At 35.5% G+C, this 23,937-nt stretch overlaps 1 protein-coding gene across 3 annotated transcripts in view; it reads left to right on the top strand.

Annotated features, from left to right (window-relative positions):
• The first annotated feature begins 22 nt into the window (after positions 1-22).
• Positions 23-23,937, top strand: part of LOC138694608 (PHD finger protein 21A-like) — a 36,466-nt gene continuing 12,551 nt past the window's right edge. Inside the window, exons 1-6 of one of the 3 annotated variants that reach the window (XM_069818513.1) lie at positions 23-163; positions 5,944-5,976; positions 11,199-11,264; positions 17,056-17,210; positions 20,663-20,862; positions 22,566-22,678. In XM_069818513.1, the coding sequence (XP_069674614.1) occupies positions 86-163; positions 5,944-5,976; positions 11,199-11,264; positions 17,056-17,210; positions 20,663-20,862; positions 22,566-22,678 (645 nt within the window). In that variant the 5' untranslated portion in view covers positions 23-85. Of the gene's footprint in view, positions 164-1,413; positions 1,436-5,943; positions 5,977-11,198; positions 11,265-17,055; positions 17,211-20,662; positions 20,863-22,565; positions 22,679-23,937 lie in introns of those variants that run through there. The other 2 variants (XM_069818514.1, XM_069818515.1) reach the window with 2 other exon arrangements.

Below are 23,937 nucleotides of genomic sequence, written 5' to 3' on the forward strand. Positions count from 1 at the left end.
AAGCGCCCAGACTGGCGATTTAGTATCGCCGCCAAAAGTAGTTTCCGAATTGTGTGTGTGAATTGTGAAGAGTACAAATTGCACCATGGAGGTGTCAAAACCACTTCAGGCGGATATTAGACACATTCAGAACCAACTAAAAATTGCCATCCAAAATCATCAGGTGAGTATAAAGTTTTCAATATTTTGGGTTACTTCATAGTCTCAGCAGTTTTCCTGAAGTCTCAAGCACAGGCGCACTTGCCAAACAATCCGGAGCAAGTTGCACTTTTATTGATACTTTGAGATAATTGAGCATAAAACTTTTCGCGAATCTCGTAATAGTAATACAATTTATAGAGAGATAATGCAGTGTTATGTGATGTATATACTAGAGTAATAACATTGCATTTATCATATGATGTCACTTTAAAGACAGTCTTTAAAGATAAATATTCGTACTTTGAAAATAGGGAAGATACACACATTAGTAAACACGGTCATTTTACTAAAGAAGAAAAGTTGATTAAAGAATTTTTACATAAATAAAATATGAAATATTGAACGTTAGGCCACCGTATAATGTTTACAACTGTAACGATGTATAAACAGATATGTAATTACTTAAAAATATCAAGATTGTAGCGTGCAGGGTCACAAACATTCGCCCGACTTTAAAGTTATTGATTCATTCACTACGCCGGTATTTAGCTCAGTACATTCATGCGTCCGGACTTATATGGTTTCTGCATTGCATTAGTATTGATTTAGTAGAAGAAACTTTGATGGGTACAAACAATTCCAACAAGTATGCCGGCCGCCAAGGTCATTTGCACGAAGATCACCGAAGTTGTTGAAGTCCTTGACTCAAGTATAATGAATTGGCGAAATTCGTTTTACAGACATTAACATCGTTTTTATATTCTTGCACATGGGAATTGAAATAAGTTATTTTTCTCGGTTCTGTGCGTAATTACCATTTTTATCGGTGTCCTCAAAGAGTTTACCCCACCCCTCCTTTCGACACGTGGTCATCTCGTGTCACAGAGGTGTCAATGTTATTGCTGTCGTATCGTTAGGTACAAATTTAAGTTCTCACCATTCCGTATTAGACAGAGCCTTGATTAATGTTGTGCAGTTACATGCATTCGTGTGATGCTCTCAGATTTGTTTTTATTAGTAATTCAAAGTTGACAGTTAATGAGTTATTTTTATCACACTTTATATTTTGAACAAATTGCCCTAAATACTAATGAAAATAATAATACTAGGGGAAAGGCTATACAAATTTTCCTTTCATTGCATTTTTCAGACATCTCAAAATGTTAGAAATATTGTAGGCCTATACGTACTTTTCTTAATTCAGATTTCATCATTTTCTTACCAAATTAAAATTCATTACACGTGTAGATCACCACGACCTGATATTTCGTAGAAGGCGTCAGGAGAAATCAAGGTAGCGAAATCTCTGTTGATTAATTAATTGATGTATAATAGTACATAGACAGAAAGGTTCATTTACACCACAGCAGAAGTAACATTCCAATTTTGTTACCTTTGCCATGTTTTTGTTCGAAATTTTGTCACCTGGATCTCATCTGTTACATCCCTTCTGGATTATTACACCAAAGTATTGAAGTCATTTTTGTCCCGTTTTTACTGCAGTTGGTTTAGGATGAAACTGAAATTAATTCATTTCATTTATTGTATTCCATAGTCCTTACATTAATATTGAAGCTTTAAGATAGTGAAGCAAGTAAAGAATTATACAATTTTTTGGCGAGATCAAGTCAGTCAATCTCCTCTCTCCCTCCTTTTCTTTCCTAAAATGGTTCATAATAAGGGAAAGTTTTCTATTATGTCATGTATTTATTTCAGACTAGTCTGATGCCTTATTTACTGTTTTTTACTCTCATATGTTAAACCTTTACTGAGGAGATTTGAGACCATCCATGTTCTTGCAAAGAAAGTTTTAAATCTGACTTTGGGTAACACTTCTGTTGTAACTTGGTGTAAAACCTTATTGTATATTATTAAAGGAATCAAGTTTTTATAGATACCGTAATTAAATAAAATGAACTTAGATGCTTAAGAAATGACAATGTGAAGAGTTTTTGCTATCCAGTGGCATTAAGATTTTCTTCTTCAGCAGTGAAGATCTGGAATTTTTGGCCCATTTAATCTTCACATAATTTAGGATTATGTATTGGTATTAACATCAAGCTGTCACAAGTAGAAGAATTTCCATTGCTTATGACTTCAGCTTGATGTAGGGTCACTGCTTGAGACAGTCACAGAAAACGCATATTAAAAGAACATGTCATTGCTGCACTCCAAAATCCGCAATGCTTTTTGAAATGATTTTGCAGGACAAAGAAAGAAGCATTGCCACTTTTAATTCCTTTGATTTTCAAAGCTACTTTCGGTATAATTTCATAATTTGTCTTGTAATGATTGAAATTATACCAAAAGTAGCTGTGAAAATCAAGGAAATTAAAAGTGTCAACGCATTTTTCTTTGTCCTGCAAAATCTCGTTACAAACACATTGTGGATATTTGAGGTGCAGTGATGATGGACAGTACACACATTCGCAAAGGAAAGGAAATAAATCTTTTAATTTTAATTTATTAATGTTAATTATTTCTTCATAGCCTGCGTAAGCTAAGGAAAATAACTCAAGCTATTGAAATGCTCTTTACAGGTTATCAGTATTTTCTTCTTTTTATTTCCTAGTTCAAGCTTCTTTATCTGATGATGTGCACCCCCACTCTGTTCATTGTTCAGATGTCTTCCTCTTTTCTCATGTAAGGGCCGATCTTCTTTACCTCTTCTCACTAATCTTATTTCCTCCATTCTGTTAATGTGTTCTACCCATTTCTGTCTATCTTTAATGGATTTAGTAATATCTTGAATGTTACGCCTACTTCTTCTTCTTCTTCTTCATAGATGCAACAGCCCACTTCAGGCCATGACCTCATTCACCACATTTTTCCACTTGTCCCTATCTTCTGCTTTCTTCCTCCAAGCACTGATTCCTAGCTCATGTAAGTCCACTTCCACATTATGTCCTTCCTCATGCCGTCCGGCTATATTTGTGGTTTCTGGATTTGCAACAAGGATTTTTTTACGGTATAGGGCTGTCAACCCTATGCCCAACCCCCACTCTGGGGACTGGGTTTGGGCTCAGGGTACCTTCTCCTAGAAGGATTGGCTTCACTACGCCTTGGAGATCCTTCCTCCCCTTGGTTTGATTTCGGAGTGACCTTCCCTAGGGAAGTTGGCTTCACCACGCCTACTGAGTCCTCCCTACCCATGCTAGTTTTGGTTCGCCCTGGGTATTTGATTTCCCCAGTACCACCCATATCTGGGAGGCTTCCCCTATCTGCCACCTGGAGAGGCGCCCGATGGGGGACTAGCAACCTCACATGGGGGTAGGCCTACTATACTGCTCAAAAAAATTAGCGAAACAAATGTTTTGTGTGCTGTAAATTCTTGGTATAAGGCAATAACTGTGCTGTAATGATTTCACCATTTGCGTTAACATTTTTTCTATTCAAGAAACACATTTGGTTTTTATCTTCATCGTAGTCCAAGGAAACCAGATAATAATCCATCCATTGTGAAAACCAATATGATTTAGCTTGATCTTCTTCATTTGACTATGGCCGATTTAGAACATATCGGAGACTGTGGTCATTGTTGTGATCTAATTCAAATGTTATTGCAAAAGAACTACAGAATGGTTGATATCAGGGAAGTTGTTGTCGCACGAGCTGTCACCATCTTTCAGCAGGGATGGACTTATCGTCAGATTGCCAATGACCTCTGTTACTTTGTGAGTTGTGTATAGAACTGTGAAATGTTATAGGGAGTCAGGGCAGTACGAAAGGATACATGGGCAAGGATGTAAACGGAAGACAACTGGAAATCAGGACAGATTTCTAATTCTTTTTGCTCTGCGTTGGCATACATCCATTGCTTGTAACCTACAAAACGACTTCAGATTAGTACATGGAATAGCAGTAAGTATCCAGACGGTCAGGAATAGATTGTAGGAAGTTCATTTGAGAGCTCAGAGACCTCTGTGTGCCCCTCATTTGGAGGTTCATCATAAGCGAGCAAGGTTAAGATTCGCTCTGGAATGTGTAAGTTGGCAACTTCGACATTGGAGGCAAGTACTGTTCACAGACGAATCGAGGTTGTCCCTGACTTCCTGGGTGGTGGTGGATGATTACATGTCTGAAAATGTTGTGGAGAGCATCTCAATGAACCTAACATTCTTGAAATTGACAGGTTTGGTGGGGGCTCAATTATGGTCTGGGCCAGCATCAGCTTAGAAACAAAAACTGCTCTGACTGTCGTTCCTGGCTGGCTGAATGCAATTTGTTATGTTGACAATATATTGCGACGTGTTCTGTCTAATAAAACGTATGGGTCCTGGATTTGTGTTGATGCATGATAACTCGAGAGCTCATGTTGCCTCTGTCTCCATGATCTTTCTTAACAAGCATGAAATTCCTGCAATGGATTGGCCAGTGATTAGTCCAGATTTAAATTCTATTGAATACGTATGGGGTATACTTGAAAGATGCATCCATAGGCGCCATCAAAACCCACAGAACCTCGAAGAGCTTGCAGTGGCACTTATTGAAGAGTGGATGAATATACCCCAAGTTACAATTTGCCAGCTTGTGAGAAGCATGTTTCGTAGATGCCAAGCAGTAATTCATGCTCATGGAGGCCACATGAGGTACTAAATCCATGTAGAGATTGTAAGAACTCAACGATTGTTAGAATAAAGAAACAGATTTTACACTATGTTTTATGCAGTATCGAGTAAGATGACCATTGTTGACCACAACTTGGTTGTAAATGGCCATGGAAAGTAATTTGTTATAAAATATGGTGTCTGAAGTTTATGCTGTACCAAGGACAATATTCTACATTTTCATTGTGCAATAAAAAATTAATTTCAAATCTTGTTCCGCTAATTTTTTTTTTGAGCAGTATATTTGTGTTAACGTAATTTCTTTATTAGCCTATGTACACTGGCAAGTAATATTTTTCCTTGAATAGTCCTTAAAATATTCATTTCACAAGTGCTCACCATATGTTAGTTTTTTTTTTTCGGTATCTGCCCTAATTAGTCTGCTGCATATGCTACAACTTTATTGGTCGAACTATTATTTTGTAAATACGAACTTATTTAATACAAGTTACTTGTGTTCTTACGAGAAAAATTCCCGATAACTTTTGCAGGAACTCAGATTTTGAATAATCTCTGTAATAATGAACCAAACAATGAACATTAAATCCAGACGTTTGAGATGAGCAGGGCATGTAACATGTATGGGCAAATCCAGAAATGCATATAGTGTATTAGTTGGGAGGCTGGAGGGGAAAAGATCTTTGGGGAGACTGAGACGTAGATGGCAGGATAATATTAAAATGGATTTGAGGGAGGTGAGATATGATGGTTGGGACTGCTCATTTATAGCATCACAACTAACAACTGTGCTGCTTACCTTCAGTGAAGTACAAGAACATTCATATGCACGATAATGATTGTTGCAAAGAATTCTGCTTAATTTACTACCGACTTATTCTTTTTTTTTCTTTCACGCTGTCCGTTTTTTGGAAGTTTTAATTGTTGTTGGGAGATACATTTCAGTGTCCGTGTCTGTTATTGGGAATGTCCGCTATTTGGAAGAATTTTATCATAAGGGCCAATGTTATTTTGCAGGGGAATTTTAAAATGTCCGCTATTGAGAGGAGTCTGCTATTGGGAAGTGTCCATTAAGGGAAGTTTCATTGTATACTGGTAACATTAAACATAAACCTATGTGAATACTTTATTGGGTTGAGATGTATGGAATATTTTAGATGTGCCATATTGCAATATGTTATTTTTTTGGAAACTATTGTAACTTTAATAAAATTAAACTGTCTGTTTTATGTTGCAGATTGTGGTATTGAAAATGCGAGATGACCCAACAGTAAGTGTAACCTATTTATGTTCTTTTGCAAAAACAAGTGCAAGTTTGATTACAATGAACAGAAGTCTGCTAAGATAGTTTTCAGGCTCCCTACCTTCCTAAGGTTAAAGGGTAGTGTGATGCTGTACAGGATTAAGGATTAAATAAGTTAGTTAAAATGATGACACCAAAGTAATATTTATATTCATAAAAAAATCTAAATGGATTTACATAATCATCATCATCTGGTCAAGCCTTGGACCTACTAATCTGTTACAGTCTACGGTTTCTTTTCATCTTTTCATAGGTCTCCTGATATATCATTCTCCAGTAGGGTGATATACTAAAGTTGAGTTTGACCATTGGCTCCTCAGCATCCTTTCCACATGGCTCCTCCAGTTAGTTCTGTATTGTGTAGGAAATTAATTTTGGGTGTAACTCCTAGTTCCTTCAAAATTTCTTCAATTCATTTTTTATCCCAAAGTATGTACACAGGTTGTAACTTTAATAATGGCAACTATTTATTTATTATGAATATACAAGTGATACATCTGTGAAACTTCTACAGTCCTTCAATGTAGTAACCAGCATTGTCTACAACTTGTTGCCAGCGATGTGGAAGTTGTAGTATCCCTCTAGCAGCTCCTGTTCTGTAGATGTTTCTGATGGACTGCACTATTGCCTGCAGAATATCGGGAATGGTTCGGACTCGAACATCATGAAGTATTCCTTCATCTTTGAGATTAAGTCATAATCACAGGAGCTTAAGTCCGGTGAATATGGTGGATGGAAAAGCACTTCCACCCACAGCGACGGTACAAATCATTGTGCCTTGTGCGCCCTTGCATTATCCTGCATTAGGCAATTCTTTAGAATACGAAAGACAGTCATATGCGATATTCCTATCTCCTGGGCTAACCCACGTACCGTCTGTCGTCGATCACCGTCTAATAGTGCGGAAACAGTTTGCAATTCCTTTTCACTAACACTAGGACGACCCTGCCGAGCCTTGTTTTCCACGTGGTCACGCCCCTCGTTGAAGGGTCGAACCCATCTCGCCACAGTTCTGTATGGTAATGCCGTCTCTCCACATGCCTCAACAAGACCATCATGACCATGCCGTGCTGTACGACCACGGGCAGATTGAATTTTCAGCTAAGATCTCTGTTCCTGCTTTGTAAACATGGTGAAACACAGCCGCTTAGAGCTGTAACTAACATGCGCTGTGAGTCGGATGGAAGAGTCATTTTAGGGGGGAGGAGGGCAGACATAAACTAACATGTGGTAAAAATGACAACAATTAACTCTGTCTCGTTTCACTTTTACAGCAGTGTTGCCACTATTAAAGTTACACCCCCCGTATCCTGCTGCTTTCCTCATAAATGTCATTTCTCTAGCCGTTATTTTCTGCATATCTCCCTAGGGGATTTACATGATTAAAAAACAGTAATTGTGGAGATCCACTTCAATATCGATTTTCGATTTTTTTTAAACTCCTAATTTCTGCCCTTTTTTCAAAAGAACTTAGAAGAAAAAGTAACGAGATGACCTAACTTGACCTAGCCTAAATATCGACTTAGGCATCAATGCACCGAACTATTAAGGTAAGAGAGATTGATGTGTTTGTCAGATTGATGCCTAAGTCGAAATTTTTTTCTAAGATCTATTTAATAAAACAAGGGTAAAAATTGGGGATTCTCTGAAAAGAAAATCGAAAATTGATGATGGAGTGAATCTCTACAATTAGCCCTAAACCAAATAAAGTCAGAACGAGATAGCCAATACACCACAAAAACAAAAACAATGGATCATTATCGACAGAGATGGAATGGACTATCACTTCCTACCAAGAAAAGAAGCAACAACAAAATTGAGACTGTACATGGGACATGACTGCCTGGCATACCACCTGCATTGCATCAGCATAGTAAATTCTGAAAGCTGCCCACTCTGCAAAGATGACAACTCCACAATGGACATCGCTCACTTCCTAACATGCATAGAACTAAACAGATAAAAACAGAAATGAAAGGACCAAATAAGCCTCTACAGGGAAGCAAAGAAGGAAGATGACATTAAGTCAAGATCCAGCCATTGGAAACTAACTATATTCTCTAGCGTCTGTCGACTCAAATTTTGCAATAACTTCAACAGTAAAAGTAACTTGCTTAGCTAAGTCATTTACGATGCACAAAATTGCTAGATGATCAAGTCATTCTCGATTAGTTGTGCTTTTTTACCAAGTTTCCAATTAATTTGCCTGTGTACTGAACAATCTTGCAGCTGAAGAAACAGTAACTAGTACTGTGCAGAACAGTTCAATGATGAGACAATTATCAGCAAATATATTTTGCAATTTTGTGCCTTAAATTTTATTGCATTCAGAAGTCTAATCAGGCTTCTTTCAGTGCCGACAGCTGTCTTGTGAATACTTTTAAGGTGAAGGATTTTGTGCAGTAAGGTGTCTGATAGAAAATGTGGGTTCATAACATAAAGGGTTGATTTTTGCAGAATTGACTCTCGCATAATTCAATGTATATATTCTGCTAGGAGAGAACAAGGTGCATTTGTTTTATTTTCTAAGATATGGGACTTAAAAGCCATTTATTTTACCACACATATTTCCACTACGGTATTATCATAACCTTGTGAACGATAATCTTGGAGAGGTATATTGTGTTTTTGCAATTGCACATATTTCTTCAGTTATTTCCTTCTCCAGTTTTTCCAGCAAAATTAATAAAATCAATGAAATGTTCAATTCGAATTCCATTGAGTCTTGGTTTTGAGATACATATCTGAGAATTAGGATATTTTATTATTTATGGGAGATATCTAGTGTTGTATCTACTATTATTCTGTAGAAAATTGCGTCTTACCTCTGGTCTGGAAAAATCTTGTTTGTCAAAGCCCAATAAACTCATTTTGAGAATGCAGCAACAGATAATGTGCACATCGCTTCATACTTTCACCTCCCACCTGATTTTGTTGAATTTTCAGAGATGTTGTCATGTCATCATACTTTCCAATCAATCATAAAATTCCTAAAAACTTACAATTATAAACATCTTCAATTTTTATGTTTTCTCTTTGAAGAGCTGAACTTGTAGATGATAAAAATAATGTTAGTTCTACAATCCGTTGCAGAAGTGATCTCCACTTAGTTGTCCTACAAAGAATTTGCAGTTTTAAACCTTTATCGATTCCATGTCCTTTTAATGATTGCATAAGAAATTTCTAAGTCAAATATTTTCCTGTGTTCAGCACTATTTTCGTGAGGAGGGAAAATATTATATAAGCCTGTCCAAGGTTATTTCTAGGACAAATTTTTGTTACTTTAGTCGACAAAAATAACGACTTGGTAAACAGTACAGAGTTTCTTTTGATGCACTCCATGTTTAATCGTTCTAGTGGAAATTGTTCTCTTGTTCTTTTGTCTTTTATATATATATATATATATATATATATATATATATATATATATATATATATATAGGGAGTGACAATAATACATATGAACCTGTTATACTTGAAGAAAAAATCGCAAGTGAAGAACCTGAGAAAGGAGTGGCTGTGAAAGACTACGATGCAATTGATGCTTTAGTTACAGACTTTATCGAAAATCTGTGATATAAAATATGACGATCCTGGTACTTGGCCCCAAGTAATCTAAAATAACCTGCAAAAAGAGATAGTACAAACTATCAATTTTCAAGAATTCCAAAATATTTATAAGGAATAGCGAAAAGATCTTAATGGCATAGAATTTCAAGATTGTTTCTCTCTCTCTCTCTCTCTCTTGAAATTCTATGCCATTAAGATCTTTTCGCTATTCCTTATAAATATTTTGGAATTCTTGAAAATTGATAGTTTGTACTATCTCTTTTTGCAGGTTATTTTAGATTACTTGGGGCCAAGTACCAGGATCGTCATATTTTATATCACAGATTTTCGATAAAGTCTGTAACTAAAGCATCAATTGCATCGTAGTCTTTCACAGCCACTCCTTTCTCAGGTTCTTCACTTGCGATTTTTTCTTCAAGTATAACAGGTTCATATGTATTATTGTCACTCCCTAAAAGTTGACATTTGGCATCTCTTTGATTACTAGCCATGCAGAGAAAGTTTGCTTTGTCGAGCCATGCCATTATCACCAATCAGATTTGGTTATTCTTTAGTAGCTTCTGTATTAGTCCATGTAGAGTCATTTCCATGTTGCCAGATCGTGTCTTAATTATATATGAGGAGGTTTGTTCCAACCATTTTAAGTCCACTGAAGTAATTTTTTTAGGAGAGAAGAAAAACTGTCTTTGTGCCAACTGAAGGAGGTAAATTAAAATACTAAAATTATTAATTACTGGAAGAACTTCATTTAACAGAATCAATTATATTTGAAATCACTTTTATACCAGACTGTCCTGAATTTCAGAAAATATCATGGGCATAATACGGTTTGACGTGAACATAAAAAAGAACAAAAAATTCTTTCTCAATATTTGTAAACATTCAACCAATGTAATTGTGTAAGTAATAGGTAACGGTCCTTGATTTACTCCTATGTAACATCATCCAGTCTGCTGTCAAAAATCTGGAAGTTAAAATTTATAAAACAGTTATATTACCTGTTGTTCTTTATGGTTGTGAAACTTGGATTCTCATTTTGAGAGAGGAACATAGGTTAAGGGTGTTTGAGAATAAGGTGCTTAGGAAAATATTTGGGGCTAAGAGGGATGAAGTTACAGGAGAATGGAGAAAGTTAAACAACACAGAACTGCATGCATTGTATTCTTCACCTGACATAATTAGGAACATTAAATCCAGACGTTTGAGATGGGCAGGGCATGTAGCACATATGGGGGAATCCAGAAATGCATATAGAGTGTTAGGGAGGCCGGAGGGAAAAAGACCTTTGGAGAGGCCGAGATATAGATGGGGAGATAATAGTAAAATGGATTTGAGGGAGGTAGGATATGATAATAGAGACTGGATTTATCTTGCTCAGGATAGGGACCAGTGGTGGGCTTATGTGAGGGCAGCAATGAACCTCCGGGTTCCTTAAAAGCCAGTAAGTAAGTAATATTGAATCACAAAGGTAATGTTCGTTAATGCTACTGATCTTGATCAGCTTTCTTTTATGTTGAGAAAACCCTTTCCTTGACCCTGCATAATATCTTCAGATAAATAAAATTACTCTTAAGAAATAGGTTTGTATTTTTACTTTGAGGTTTTTGGTTGTTTTTCAGAATGTGCAAATGAAGAAACAACTCCTGAGTGTGCAGAAACACATCTTGTTGCTAGGAGAGAACCAGGTGATTATCATGCTTTTCTAAATCCTGAACTTCGGTCTTTTAGTGCTAGTAAACTATATACATTCTTCACTTTTAAAGATTGGTGACGTACTTCTAAAGCACAGGAGGAAATATTTACATTGATGCATTGAGTTTTAAGTTGTTGTAATCCAGTACAACCTGATAAAGTGCAGTCTAATGGGTGGGGGGGGGGGGAACTCTGTAATAATACCAATTTTCAACTTATGTAAGACATGATTGCTTCAGCAAACATTTACAGAAATTGGTATTACAGAACCTCCTATGTGCCCTTTCTGTAATGTTAATGAAGATACGGATCAAGATCATCTTTTTCATTGTCCAACTTTTACTCAGTTTTCCAGTCTTCCTGCTAAATATTGGAATGTCAACTTGGACTTCATTGTCAACTGCTTAGAAACCAATCAGATAATTCTCCTAAACAAATTAAATAAATTTTCATAACATCTTTGTTCTTAATTTTAGAATGAATATTTTACATACCAGTAAAAATCCTGGCCATTATATATTATCTTTCAACATCTAAAAGCAACTTTTTTCTATATTTCGAATCTTGTGTTGGTTTTCAGTTTTATAGATTTGTGCAAATTATTTTAGTTCTTATTAATATACAATTGTTCGTAAAATATTAATAGTTTGATAAGTTTTGCCTAACTCTCAACTGTCAGATTTTGTTTTGATTGTTGTTTCAGTTGGGAATAAACATTACATTTTTTTACCTTTAAAGAGATTCTATGATTTTTAATTAGGGGAAAAGATACAATGTTTAAACAAACATTTCTGTTGCAGAAAATAATATATTTTTGTTACCGATATTTGTTGTGTAAGGCATCTGAAAATGAATATGGCGTTATAGCAAAAGATCTCTATAATATGTTGTGCAGGCAGTTATAGTCATCTACATCTCTTGCAACCAAAGAAGTGACTTCTGACAGCTCTGTGACGTGTATTTTTGAACTCCACCTGCTTCCCAGCTCACTCAGCTGTTAGGATCTGGATTCGTCACTCACCTTTCTGGTGCCACATAGAAAATGGAGACATTGTTGCCACACAGAATCTTCACTCAGTTATTGTATTGTTGGGGTGTCAAGTTTATAATTTGTGTTAGTTTTGTTTAAATTTATTAAATATAGTTACATCCTAGTTAGTTTCAATTTGTATGTCTACATAGTTACATTTCTTATTATCTCCGTAATAATGTCGTATAATCTGGACAAAATAGTAGGAGCAGAAGACTGAGTACTGAAGGAAAGCAGGCAGAGTATCAAAAATGGAAAGGGTGCCCAGATTTGCGAGCAAGCATATAAAATGGTGTGCTTGGTACGAGTGAGGAAGACAAAATAAAGTCCACTTGAAGATATGAACAAGTCATGGATAGGACAGCCTTAAAAATTAATCCACCCGTTACCAAAAAAAAAAAAAAGCTGAGAACGAAGGAAGAGGAACATGAATCTGGGTCTGGGATGTCACAATTGAGACCTCTTTTATAAACCCTAGGGAAGTCATTCCATCTATCCCATAATGCCTGTCATAATAAGTATAAAGAAATTTGACTGATGTTCTGCATAATTATATTCCCCAACTTTTCTTCTCCTCTTATCAGTAATGAACACAAAATCTCTGCCTGCCCCTCCGCCTGCCAGCTATATATTATTGAGGTGAGGGGAAGGAGAATGCTGTTAGTTGAAATATTTCTCTTAAACCCTGCACCTGTCATGTATTTTACAAAGGTGTCAGAAGTCTATTCTTTCCTCACAGTGGGAGTAGTTGGCCATGCTTCAGATTATGCTTTACTACTCGTAGACAGAGTGGGGGAAAAATCGTGATTTTTTTAAAAATTAAAATCAAAATCAGTGATTTTTTAAATTTAAATCAGACTTCTTTATTTCAATAACAATGGACTACAAGCATTGGACAACTATAAGAAAGCAAACTGATTTCAAATAATATTAAAGGGAAAAATTGTTCCGGGATCAGGTTTTGAACACGAGACCTTTGGCTAAGCGTCCCAATGCTCTACCACTGAGCTACCAGGAATGATACACAATCATGATCCAATTCTTTCCTTTATGTCCACATACCTCAAATGGATTGATGAGTGGTAGAGCATTGGCACACTTAGCCAAAGGTCCCGGGTTCGATACTCGGTCCCAGGACAATTTTTCTCTTTAATATTATTCAAACCAGCTTTACAGGAATCTAAACCTGGAAGCCAGATTCGCATAATCAACTCGCATGAGCATTATAACATGAAACCACAATTTAAAGTTACACAGTATATTGTGCTCTCAGGCTGGGTCTTTGACGTCGTCAACCCACTTGAGGTATGTGGACGTAAAGGGAAGAATTGGACCATGATTGTGTAGCTTAGTGGTAGAGCATTGGTGCACTTAGTCAAAGGTCTCAGGTTCGATACCCAGTCCCGGAACAGTTTTTCCCTTGAATATTATTCAGACCAGCTTTACAGGAAGCTAAACCTGGAAGCCAGATTCACATAATCAACGCACGTGTGCATTATAACATGAAACTACAATTTAAAGTTACGCAGTATAGTGTGCTCTCAGGCTGGGTCTTTGATGTTGTCAACCCACTTGAGGTATGTGGACATAAATGGAAGAATTGTATATCGTTTCTGGATAGCTCAGTGGTGGTGTGTTAGTGTGCTTAGCCAAAGGTCCCGAGTTCGATATCTGGTCCCGAAACAATTTTCCCTTTAATACTAAATGAACAAATATTATTCAAACCAGTTTTATAGGAAGTTAAACCTGGAAGCCAGATTCGCACAAACTGATTTTAATTATTTACCCATTGAGTATGTTATTGTTAACATATAGGATGTAAATTATTACTTAAGAAATTAATAATAAACATAACTTACTTAAAATAATTCACTAATTTTTACAATAAAAATAATATGATTTAAATTATTAGTGATTTATATAATAAAAATAAAGTGATTAAAATCAGGATTTAAATCATTCCACCCTGCTCGCAGAGACGTCAGAAGTCGATTCTTTCCTCGTGATGGGAATATTTGCTATGCTTCAGATTATGCTTACTTTCTGATTGCATTGTCAGCTGCATGGCGATTGTTATTTCTCTCATGTTGACTCTAAAATGAAGGTTGATAAAAATATTCAGGAAGAGGCAAGTCTACCACATATAGATTTATATACCATCCCCTGCAAGGCAAATTATCATGAACGCCACTTTTACCGAAAATGAGTTATGGTGCTTAGGGTAAATTGCCCGGCATTGTGCATTGACTGTAAAAGTTCCATGAGCCCCAAATTTTTTTTCCTTCTGAGAAATTGATTTAAAGTTAGACTATCGTGTTCACCACCATGTTGGATAAGTATCTCTTCTGTAAAGTTAGCAAAATGGTGCTTATGATACTCTGCCTTGCAGGGGACGATTTACTGTATGGTAACTACTTTCATGAAACAGAACGACTGCTTCATGTCTCTCAAAATTCGTGATGCCAAAGCCACATGGTAAGAACATTTATGGTCTCTTCTTGATTAATTAATGTTGTGTCCTAATGCCAGGTGTTTGACAGTAAATTCATTTGATCTCTTGCACTCCAATATTTTTCAAAGATGTTATCATGATCAGCCACTGAAGCACAGATTTTGAGGTGTTCTGTATCCATTTCTTGGTTTGAGTTGCACAATGGGCAGTTAGGGGACTGATATATTCCAATTAATTAATTAATGTTTGTTGTGATTTGATATGAGATTTATTTAATTATTTATAGGAAACAGTGCTAGTGAGGCATTTATAGGGATAATGCCATTGGGTATATCTAAAGCACAAAAATGGTAAATATATGTGTCCTAAGCACATGTGACGAGAGCAACTTGTTACTGCACATTAGGAAAGTACACCATACATAAGATTTCTTCGTTTAAAACTTATCAGCAAGAATAGGTTACATAGTCATTTTCTACAATGTATCATAAGCAATTGACAGGGGTGAAAAAAAGACTAAGCACAGGGAACATTGATTCATTATATCTTAACCCAGAAATAGCTGTTGTATTGTGTTATAATGTTACACCAGTAAAATTTCGTTTTAGGTTCATTTGGTATTTTTTAATTTTTGTCGATAATATTTATATTTTATCTCAAAAAGATCAAATTTCTTAAGTTTTCGAAACATGTTATTAGCTTATATCATATTTGTAATTCTAACAAGGAAACTTCTTACATCATCATGTCTAAACCACCTTCAAAATTTATATATAGACAAGTACTGCTAAGAAAAATGATTTACAAAATTTTAGCTGCCAGTATAAATAATTCAGGGTATAAAAAGTAGTTCATTAATATAAAAAATTCAAAGTATAAACAAATAATTCATTTAACTAGCAACACAATGGTAGAGCACGTGTTTCATTTGTTGAGACAGTACTATAAGGAAGGTGTATTACCTGAGTGTTAAGGGAAGAAGACAAACCATAAGAAAATATCCTAACAATTTCTACTACATGGTGCGGAATTTATCATGCAAGAAGAGTCAATAATTTAATTGTTCACTGAATTGTAAGAGCAGTATGAAATCCTGTTTTTATTCCTGTTTGCTACAACCCATATTTCATATTTCACAGATGCATTTAGATAGTAAACAATAAGAGGATATATGGATCGTATGTGGAGACTACAGAAAATAGGAAAAATTGAAATTTACTATAGCTTGAGCTCAAATCTAAATCTGGCCCAAATTATACAAATTTTTTGTCAAAAATCTCTGAGGAATTTAATGGTTGACTTAGAATTTGTAATCGAGTGCTTACTGACTCACTGAAACAAAACATGGCATAAAATTAACAGTTTCAAAATTCCTAAATATTTTAATTTACAACATAAATGATAGATTGGGGAATTTAGATAAGGTTACAATTTTCTTTTTATATTTTACCTCCTAAATGTCACTGATGACAGGAGTTATAGTGAGGATGAAATTAAGTGAATACATGAAAAAAATCAACAGAATTGGGTAGTGTGAATGGACTGTTCAAAAAAGTACTTAAAAACAGGTGTAAAAATTTCAATTGCCATGCCCATTAGAATGGACTCTCTGACAGTTGTGTCATTGTATGTTGTCCAGGAATCCATGACTGAAGTATAATTACTTCCAATGAATGTTATTTTTCCTGTCTTCCCTGACTTTGAGGCTCTTATTATTAAATTATTTATGATCTTTAAACATATTTCGAGTGATTTTCGAAGGCTATTTGTTGTGTCTTGCAGTCCGTCTTGGCAACTTATTTCTTGTATTTACTGTAACTCTTATTTTACACTGTCTACCTGTGTACAGCCTTCTATCGGATTGAATACTGAGTCTTTCCTGGTGCTAAAAGGCAATGGAGCGTGGTGACAGCCACATCACCTCATTCTAGTGCCAAGGTCAAAAAAGCATGGGAATCTATCTCTGTGTCCTCCCAAGTGTCTTCATGGCATGTGAAGAGGCTACCTTTACCTTTACACCTGTGTACAAAATTTTAAGGGAGATTTCGACAAGATTTTGGAATGTTTCCTTGTAAGAACTAACTTCCGATGGAAAATAAAATTTACGCATTTTCTCTAATCTTATCTTATCAGTTATTGGATTAGATGGTGGTTTTATATTGTTATTTTTGTAGCTCTGTTCTTTTTCGGGTAATCTGTCTCCTATTTTGTTTCTTTGGAGCTTGACATGTGAAGGAATCCATTGAAAATGAATGGTCTGGTCTATCAAAGTTAATTTGGTAATTTGTCACTGGTGTTGCAGAAACGACTTGTTCAGCGGTTGAGGAAAGAACTAGAAGCAAATGCAACCAACAGCACATTAAACGTAAAAAGTGTGGCCCTGTCTTTAGGAATTAACAACATCAGTAACAACAATAACAACACCAGTAACAACAACATAGTCAGGGAGAGATGCACGTAAGTCCTGACTTTTTTTTTTTTTTTTTTTAATTTCTGTTGTTTAAAACAATCTAATACTTGTGCATGATACAGAGAAACATATTTTGTTAACCTTTGTGAAACCAAAAAGGGTTTATACGCTTAAGCCACATGAGTAAGTCATACAATGAACGATGATGATGATATTTATACATTAAATGATGTAACCTTCTTAAATTAATATGTTTGTGGTAAATAGAAACATAAATATGAAGTAAAGTGACATTGCTAATGCTAACAGAGACTTTATAATCATCACATGACAAAACCGAGCAGCTGTTTGAAGTATTACGTAATAGGCAGTTTGTTTGTTCATAGTGTATGCTGGTTTACATTTAGTCATGAAATGGCAGCATCATTTCCAGAGTGTACCATGGTACAACAGTGAACTATGATCCAGATTTTGTGGTCAGGTTGTGTTAGAACATCTGAGTGGTAATGCAATATGGTAAACACTATGAAGTACAGAAAAATATCTGTGGATAAGATGGGCAGATTTAAGCATGAGAGAACAACTCTTGGAAATCGTGATTGCTCTATTGGCCTTCGATATCACCAACAGTTGACAGCCAAGTGGATGCACCAATAAATTAAAGAAAATCGCTGTATTACTGTAAACGAAATTGCATCAACTGTTGTCTGTCATGGGTCATATTTTGTTGTTCTCTGTGATCTTGGCTGAAATAGGCACTACAACATCTAATTGAGAAAAATTATTGTAATATTGTCACAAGCGATGAAATAGGGTTTCTTAATTATGAATCGTGTTCTAAACAACAACATCCAAGACCCTAATTTCGTTACTTTTGTTTTTGGGACTGTAATGAGTTTATACTAGATAATTCTGTATGGCAAAGGAACCACAGTGACTTCTCTATTAACAGAGCCATATGGACAGAGTTATGCAATATTATAGACCAACTGACAATTTGAAAAAGTGGAGATATTTGCACAAATTTATTGTAGACTTGATTATTTAACTAAAAAAAATCAAGAATGTGATATCTGCACTTGGCTGATATTTATAAGCAAAATTCTTTCCTTGCATAAAATTCATTTATTTATTTTGCTTTGCAATATTAGAGTCCACAGCAAACAACGGATCAGTAGACACGTGTGCGGAGGGAGCTCAACAGTGAATATTGTAGTAGAGGCATTGACACCGACATCACGTAACAGTGTAATAACGGTGAATATTGAAGAAAATAGCCAAGCAGTAGTAAACTTGAAGCAAACATTGAAGAGATCTACAAGAAGTTGGAAACTCTACAGAAGGAAAACAACCGAATTAAAAGTAAGGTGAAATATCTAGAAGAAGATCAGAGAAGAAAGAACAATATTTTTTGGAATCGAGGAAAAGAAGTAGGAACAGGCATTGGAAACATACGAGACTGTAATGAAAGTGTGCTGGGATTGGTTCAGGATTGATATGAGTGATGGACAAATAAAAGAAGCATACAGAATCGGGAAAAATGGAAATAGACCTATTCTAGTTAAATTCTCAAGTATAATGGCAGAAGAAATTTTGAGCAAATGAAAGTACTTAAAAAACTCATATTAGACTGGAACATGATTTTGAATATGAAGTAGGATGCAGGAGAAGAATATTGGTTCCTTTTATGAAGGCTGCAAGGAAAAATGTTCATTTTACTAGATTATACAGAGACAAATTAAAGATAAATGGGGAGATGTTTGATGTGGAATTCTGTTTGGAAAATTTGAACCGTACAGAGATAGGGACAATGAAAGAGGAGATAAGGAACATTATAGTAAAACATACGATGGGAGAACTATTTGAAAAATAGGAGAGGTCATCACACAGGAAAGAATAGCAAGCAATGGAATGAATCAGTCAGCAAGTCACATGAACCAGGAAGAGAGGCCAGCAACCAGAGTAATGCATAGCGCAGCAACAGCAGCAGATGAGGGTGTCAACAAGCAATTAAAGAAGAAACAAGAGGCTTGCAATAAAATAATGATGACGGTATCAGGTAGACAGGAGAGAACAGAAGAATGGCATATAGGAGATGAGAACAGCAAAAAGAGTGCAGTGAATCCAGCTGAATGAACAAATATGGGTCAGCAATTACAAAAGGCATCGAGAGATGAAGAAGATACTAAGATAAGAAGTGAAGATTCTGCAAGAACTGGAAGGGATGAAGTAACATTAGCGACACCAAATAGGGGTATGTCAGTGGGAAGAAGTAGAGGACAGAAAAATTTTAACTTAAGAGGTTGGTGTATGAGTGACAAAACATAGGAAAGTGATAAAGTGACAATGGTATGCATGAGTGACGAAACTTAGGAAAGTGATAAAGTGAAAATAGTATGCATGAGTGACGAAACTTAGGAAAGTGATAAAGTGAAAATAGTATGCATGAGTGACGAAACTTAGGAAAGTGATAAAGTGAAAATAGTATGCATGAGTGACAAAACTTAGGAAAGTGATAAAGTGAAAAGAGTGATAGTGACAGAAAAGACTGTAAGGGAGGGAATAATAGTGAAAAAGGATAAGATATAAGTAATAACCAGAGAGTGATAATAAGTAGTGATACAAATATAATAACGAAAGTGGGAAAGGAAATGTGATGAAACTGTAGAAACTACTTCGTCTGAAAATATACAGATTACATTAATGGGAATAAGTGGTCATTGAACGTTAGTGATTCAAGTGAATAAATAAGTTGACGACTATGGAAGAGTTCAACTTCATGTAAACAATGTTGGGAACAATTAATAAGAGATTGAGAGAAGTGATTGTTTAATTAAATGAGATTAGTAAGAATAAAATAGATAACTAGGAAAGGGAAGGGTAAATAGAAAAAGAAGGGAGGGAAACAGAGGTGAGTGACGTGATAGAAAAGTGATCAGGGTCATTTATATGTAATAGCCGGATGTTTAAAAAAGCGTAATCTGACTATTATGTATCCAAGGGAGTGATGGCACTGTATGCAGGAATGTGAAGGGCCATCACGACAGATGTAAGCTGGTGGAATAAATATATCATATATCATATCATATATCATATCATATCATATCATATCATATCATATCATATCATATCATATCATATCATATCATATATTATTTTATGAACAGATAACGTAGTATTTGTTGTGCTGGTAAGTCTTTATCAAATTACATTTTCTTACTACAGAGGCTATTTCAGAATTGATGAAATGGCAAAACAAAAACACAACTATTATGAAATAACAATGGCAAGGAAAACACAAATATTTAAAGATAACCTAACCTACATCCATTTTATCCATCGCAAATCACATAGGACGTCAGAGATTTGACCCTGGTCCTTTTGTTAAGATGTCAGCTGAGCTACTATTAGTCTGCAAGAGATAGAAGTATGTTCCATTCCATATGCAAACCAGACTTATAGTTATGTGGGGTAATCTGTAGGAAGACTTAACTTGCAGGCCAGTACGTCCGTCATCAGTTTCATCAACTTGCAGGCCAGTACGTCCATCATCAGTTTCATCTACTTCATCTTCAACTACATCAGAAGACTCAGAAGACTCTCAGAGGGATCGGGATGATGTTGTTGCAAAGTGCTGCAATGGAGGAGGTGGAAAAGATCCGAGCCTGGCCACCAAATTGCAGTTTATGAATGCTGTCGGTGAGTAATTATGAATAACTGACGCTTTCAATTGTGCGTGATTCCATTGAAGGAGAAACTGTTTCCAGAGGACTAGAAATATAGAATGGAATTGAAGGGCAATTTAGATTAACCCTGAGCATTCTAAACCACTTATTCCATTTTGCTTATCATTTTACATCAATAGAGATGGGGCCAATTAAAGAGTTTGAAGCTTAATTTCAGAAGATGATAAATTTGTATTAAGTACTTACTATTTCTGAGGCTTAGTGAATTACATACATACCAAGTGGTACAATACATATTCATTATATGAGGTCTCATTCATCCTACAAAACGTACACTTGAGATTTCCATTGTGGAGCCCTATCTTGTGTATTTGTTTGTAACAGTACATTGCAGTGTCCTGTCAGAAAGCCAGTCACGATTTTATTCACTATGTGCAGGAATCCAATTATTAGAATAATAATTATATGGGCAGTAAGAGGTGAGAAGTTCACGTGTTATTTCTTTCACTCATAATCAGAACATTTTGAACACGCAGCTCGAGTTTTCGTCTTTGTCGCAGCAACATGTGGGAGATGGAGTACAAATATGTATATGCTATATACTGACTAAGGAGGAGGAGGAGAAATTGTATAATGTTCACAATTTTTTATCTATATGTTAGTGATTTAATGAAAATTAAATTCTGTGTATACTAGTTGATGATAGACAACATAAGATTTAAGGTACGGCCACACTTCGCTACTTTTGCAGCGCTGCAGTACAAAAAACTGCGCAACTCTTGTACTGCGATGTGTGAACAACGGTGCAACCCGAAAAGTAGCGGCTGCCGAACGTGCTGCCCGCTACTTTTCCATGCTGCGCGCAGTTTAAAAGTAGCGACGTGTGAACAGGGTTCTCAGGGTTGCAGCCGCAGCATTTTTGATATCGGTTTTGTTGAAACTTTTGCTGCGGTTGCAACCAATGTTACCACCCAAATGTGCTAATGATACTTTTATTGTTTGGATATATTTTAATGTTAAATGTGATGAAAATAAATTATTTGTAACAGTTATTAAATACACAACACAGTCTGAACATAATTGCTGACGATATAATTCATTTTTTAAATTTTCCGTAGCGTAGTTCCAAACAGGAGGGTTGTCAACTTTGATTACGTGAATATAGTGTTGGTTATCATAAGTATATAGACGTTTTTAAAAGCTTTATAGTAAAAATAATGTCAATTTCTGAATAATAGATACGACAGAAAAGCAAATAATAGATAAGGAAGCTTTCGCATGAGTTTCTTAATAATGTGAACATAACCACAAAATGTATATTGAGAAGTCAACACGGAGATGGAAACCTGCAGCATGACTGCGGCTGCAAAAGTAGCACTTTGTGTGTGAATAGACTCGCAACCTCCAGTTGCAACTTTTGCAGCACTCGGGTTGCGCAGCACAAAAAGTAGCGTGCAGCGCGCTGCTTTTGGCTTACGTGTGAACACGACACGCAACTTTTGCAGCTGCAGTACAAAAGTTGCGCTGCAGAAGTAGCGATGTATGACCGTACCTTTATATGGATTGTATGTGAAGACTGGGAGATGCAGAAAATAAGGAAGATTGAAGAATGCTCGGTTTGCAGTGAAAGACCTGCACTTGGGCAGAAAACTGTAAATGAATGTAATACTAGTTAAAGTTCATTATTAAAGTACTAATTCAATGTTGATTTTTCAGGTCTTGTTACACGAGAAGTCTTATCAGAGTTGCAAAATCGGAGAGTGGAAAGGAAGAGACGTAGTACTGCAAACCACACACAGTTTGTATATGGCAGTTCTTGGGATTTTTCAGTGAGTACATACAGTGAGTGTATTTATTCCTTTTCTTCAGGAAATTTTATGTTTGTTTTTGAATCTGTTTAAAAAGGTCAGCGTTTTGAATTTTTATTTTTATTTTATAGGATTATTTTACGACGCTGTATCAACATCTATGTTATTTAGCATCTGAATGATATGAAGGTGATGTGTTGGTGTAGATTCATGTGGCAGACGTATTAGGTTCTCAAGAAATAAAAGAGCCTTCTTAAATTTAATATAAAAAGCAATCTTTTCTGTAATAATTTGCATGACTGTTATTGGTGTTGATTTTACATTACCAGTGATTATTTGAGCCGTTCAGAGCAGAAGTGGTATAAGTCAAAATTAGGTAATGAGGTTTAAAGTAAAAATTCTGTAAAATACAGCGCAAAGTAACAATTAATATATCCTTCGTGCTATTCACTGACTACTAATAGCTTAAATAAATTCAATATTAACTGCTACTTTGCGCTGTATTTTACAGAATGTTTACTTTAACCCTCATTACCCATTTTTGACTTACACCACTTCTGCTCTGAAAATAAAATTAGGCCTACATTTTCTGAGTTAATTGAAGTTACAATTTTTTCAACAAAATTGTGTATTCATTTGTTCTCACCTTCTCACCTACGTCATAATAACAGTAAGTGCATGTAAATTACGTATTATATAGGTAGGGTAAGTTAAAATTAAGCTTATGTGTGAAAACTGGAAATGTAATGTAAAATGCGGTAAACTTTCCATAAATATTTAAACCATAATATCAGCACTATTAGTGACTCAAAATAATAATAATAAAAAAAAAAAATAATAATGAACTTCATAAATCAATGTCTGCCAAATTAAGGTTTAAATCTTCCCCTTTTATATTTTTAAGTTTACCTCAGCGGCCGAGTTTACCCCAATTTGCGGTATGGAAAATAGTTAATTTCTCAGGAAATAGGAAGAGGAGTTCACCACGAGATGTACCCTACGAGATATGCCCTACAATTTTGACTCTTCTCACAGGAAATAGAGAGTTCCAATGGTTCATAAATATATTTAGGAATGAATTGAATTAACCGTTCACGTACAAACAATTATATTATTTCAAACCATGATACGTGATCAGGGCCATGATTCAGTTGTAAGGAGCAGAAAGAATTACGTTTATTCCCAGTTTCTGAAACTTGTAGATTAACTGCGTGTGAAATTCTTCTAGGATTCTAAAGTAAAATTAATAAGAACATATACACTTACTGTGTAGCATAAAA

This window comes from Periplaneta americana, chromosome 2 (genome assembly GCF_040183065.1).
Source record: "Periplaneta americana isolate PAMFEO1 chromosome 2, P.americana_PAMFEO1_priV1, whole genome shotgun sequence".
Taxonomy (NCBI): Eukaryota; Metazoa; Arthropoda; class Insecta; order Blattodea; family Blattidae; genus Periplaneta; species Periplaneta americana.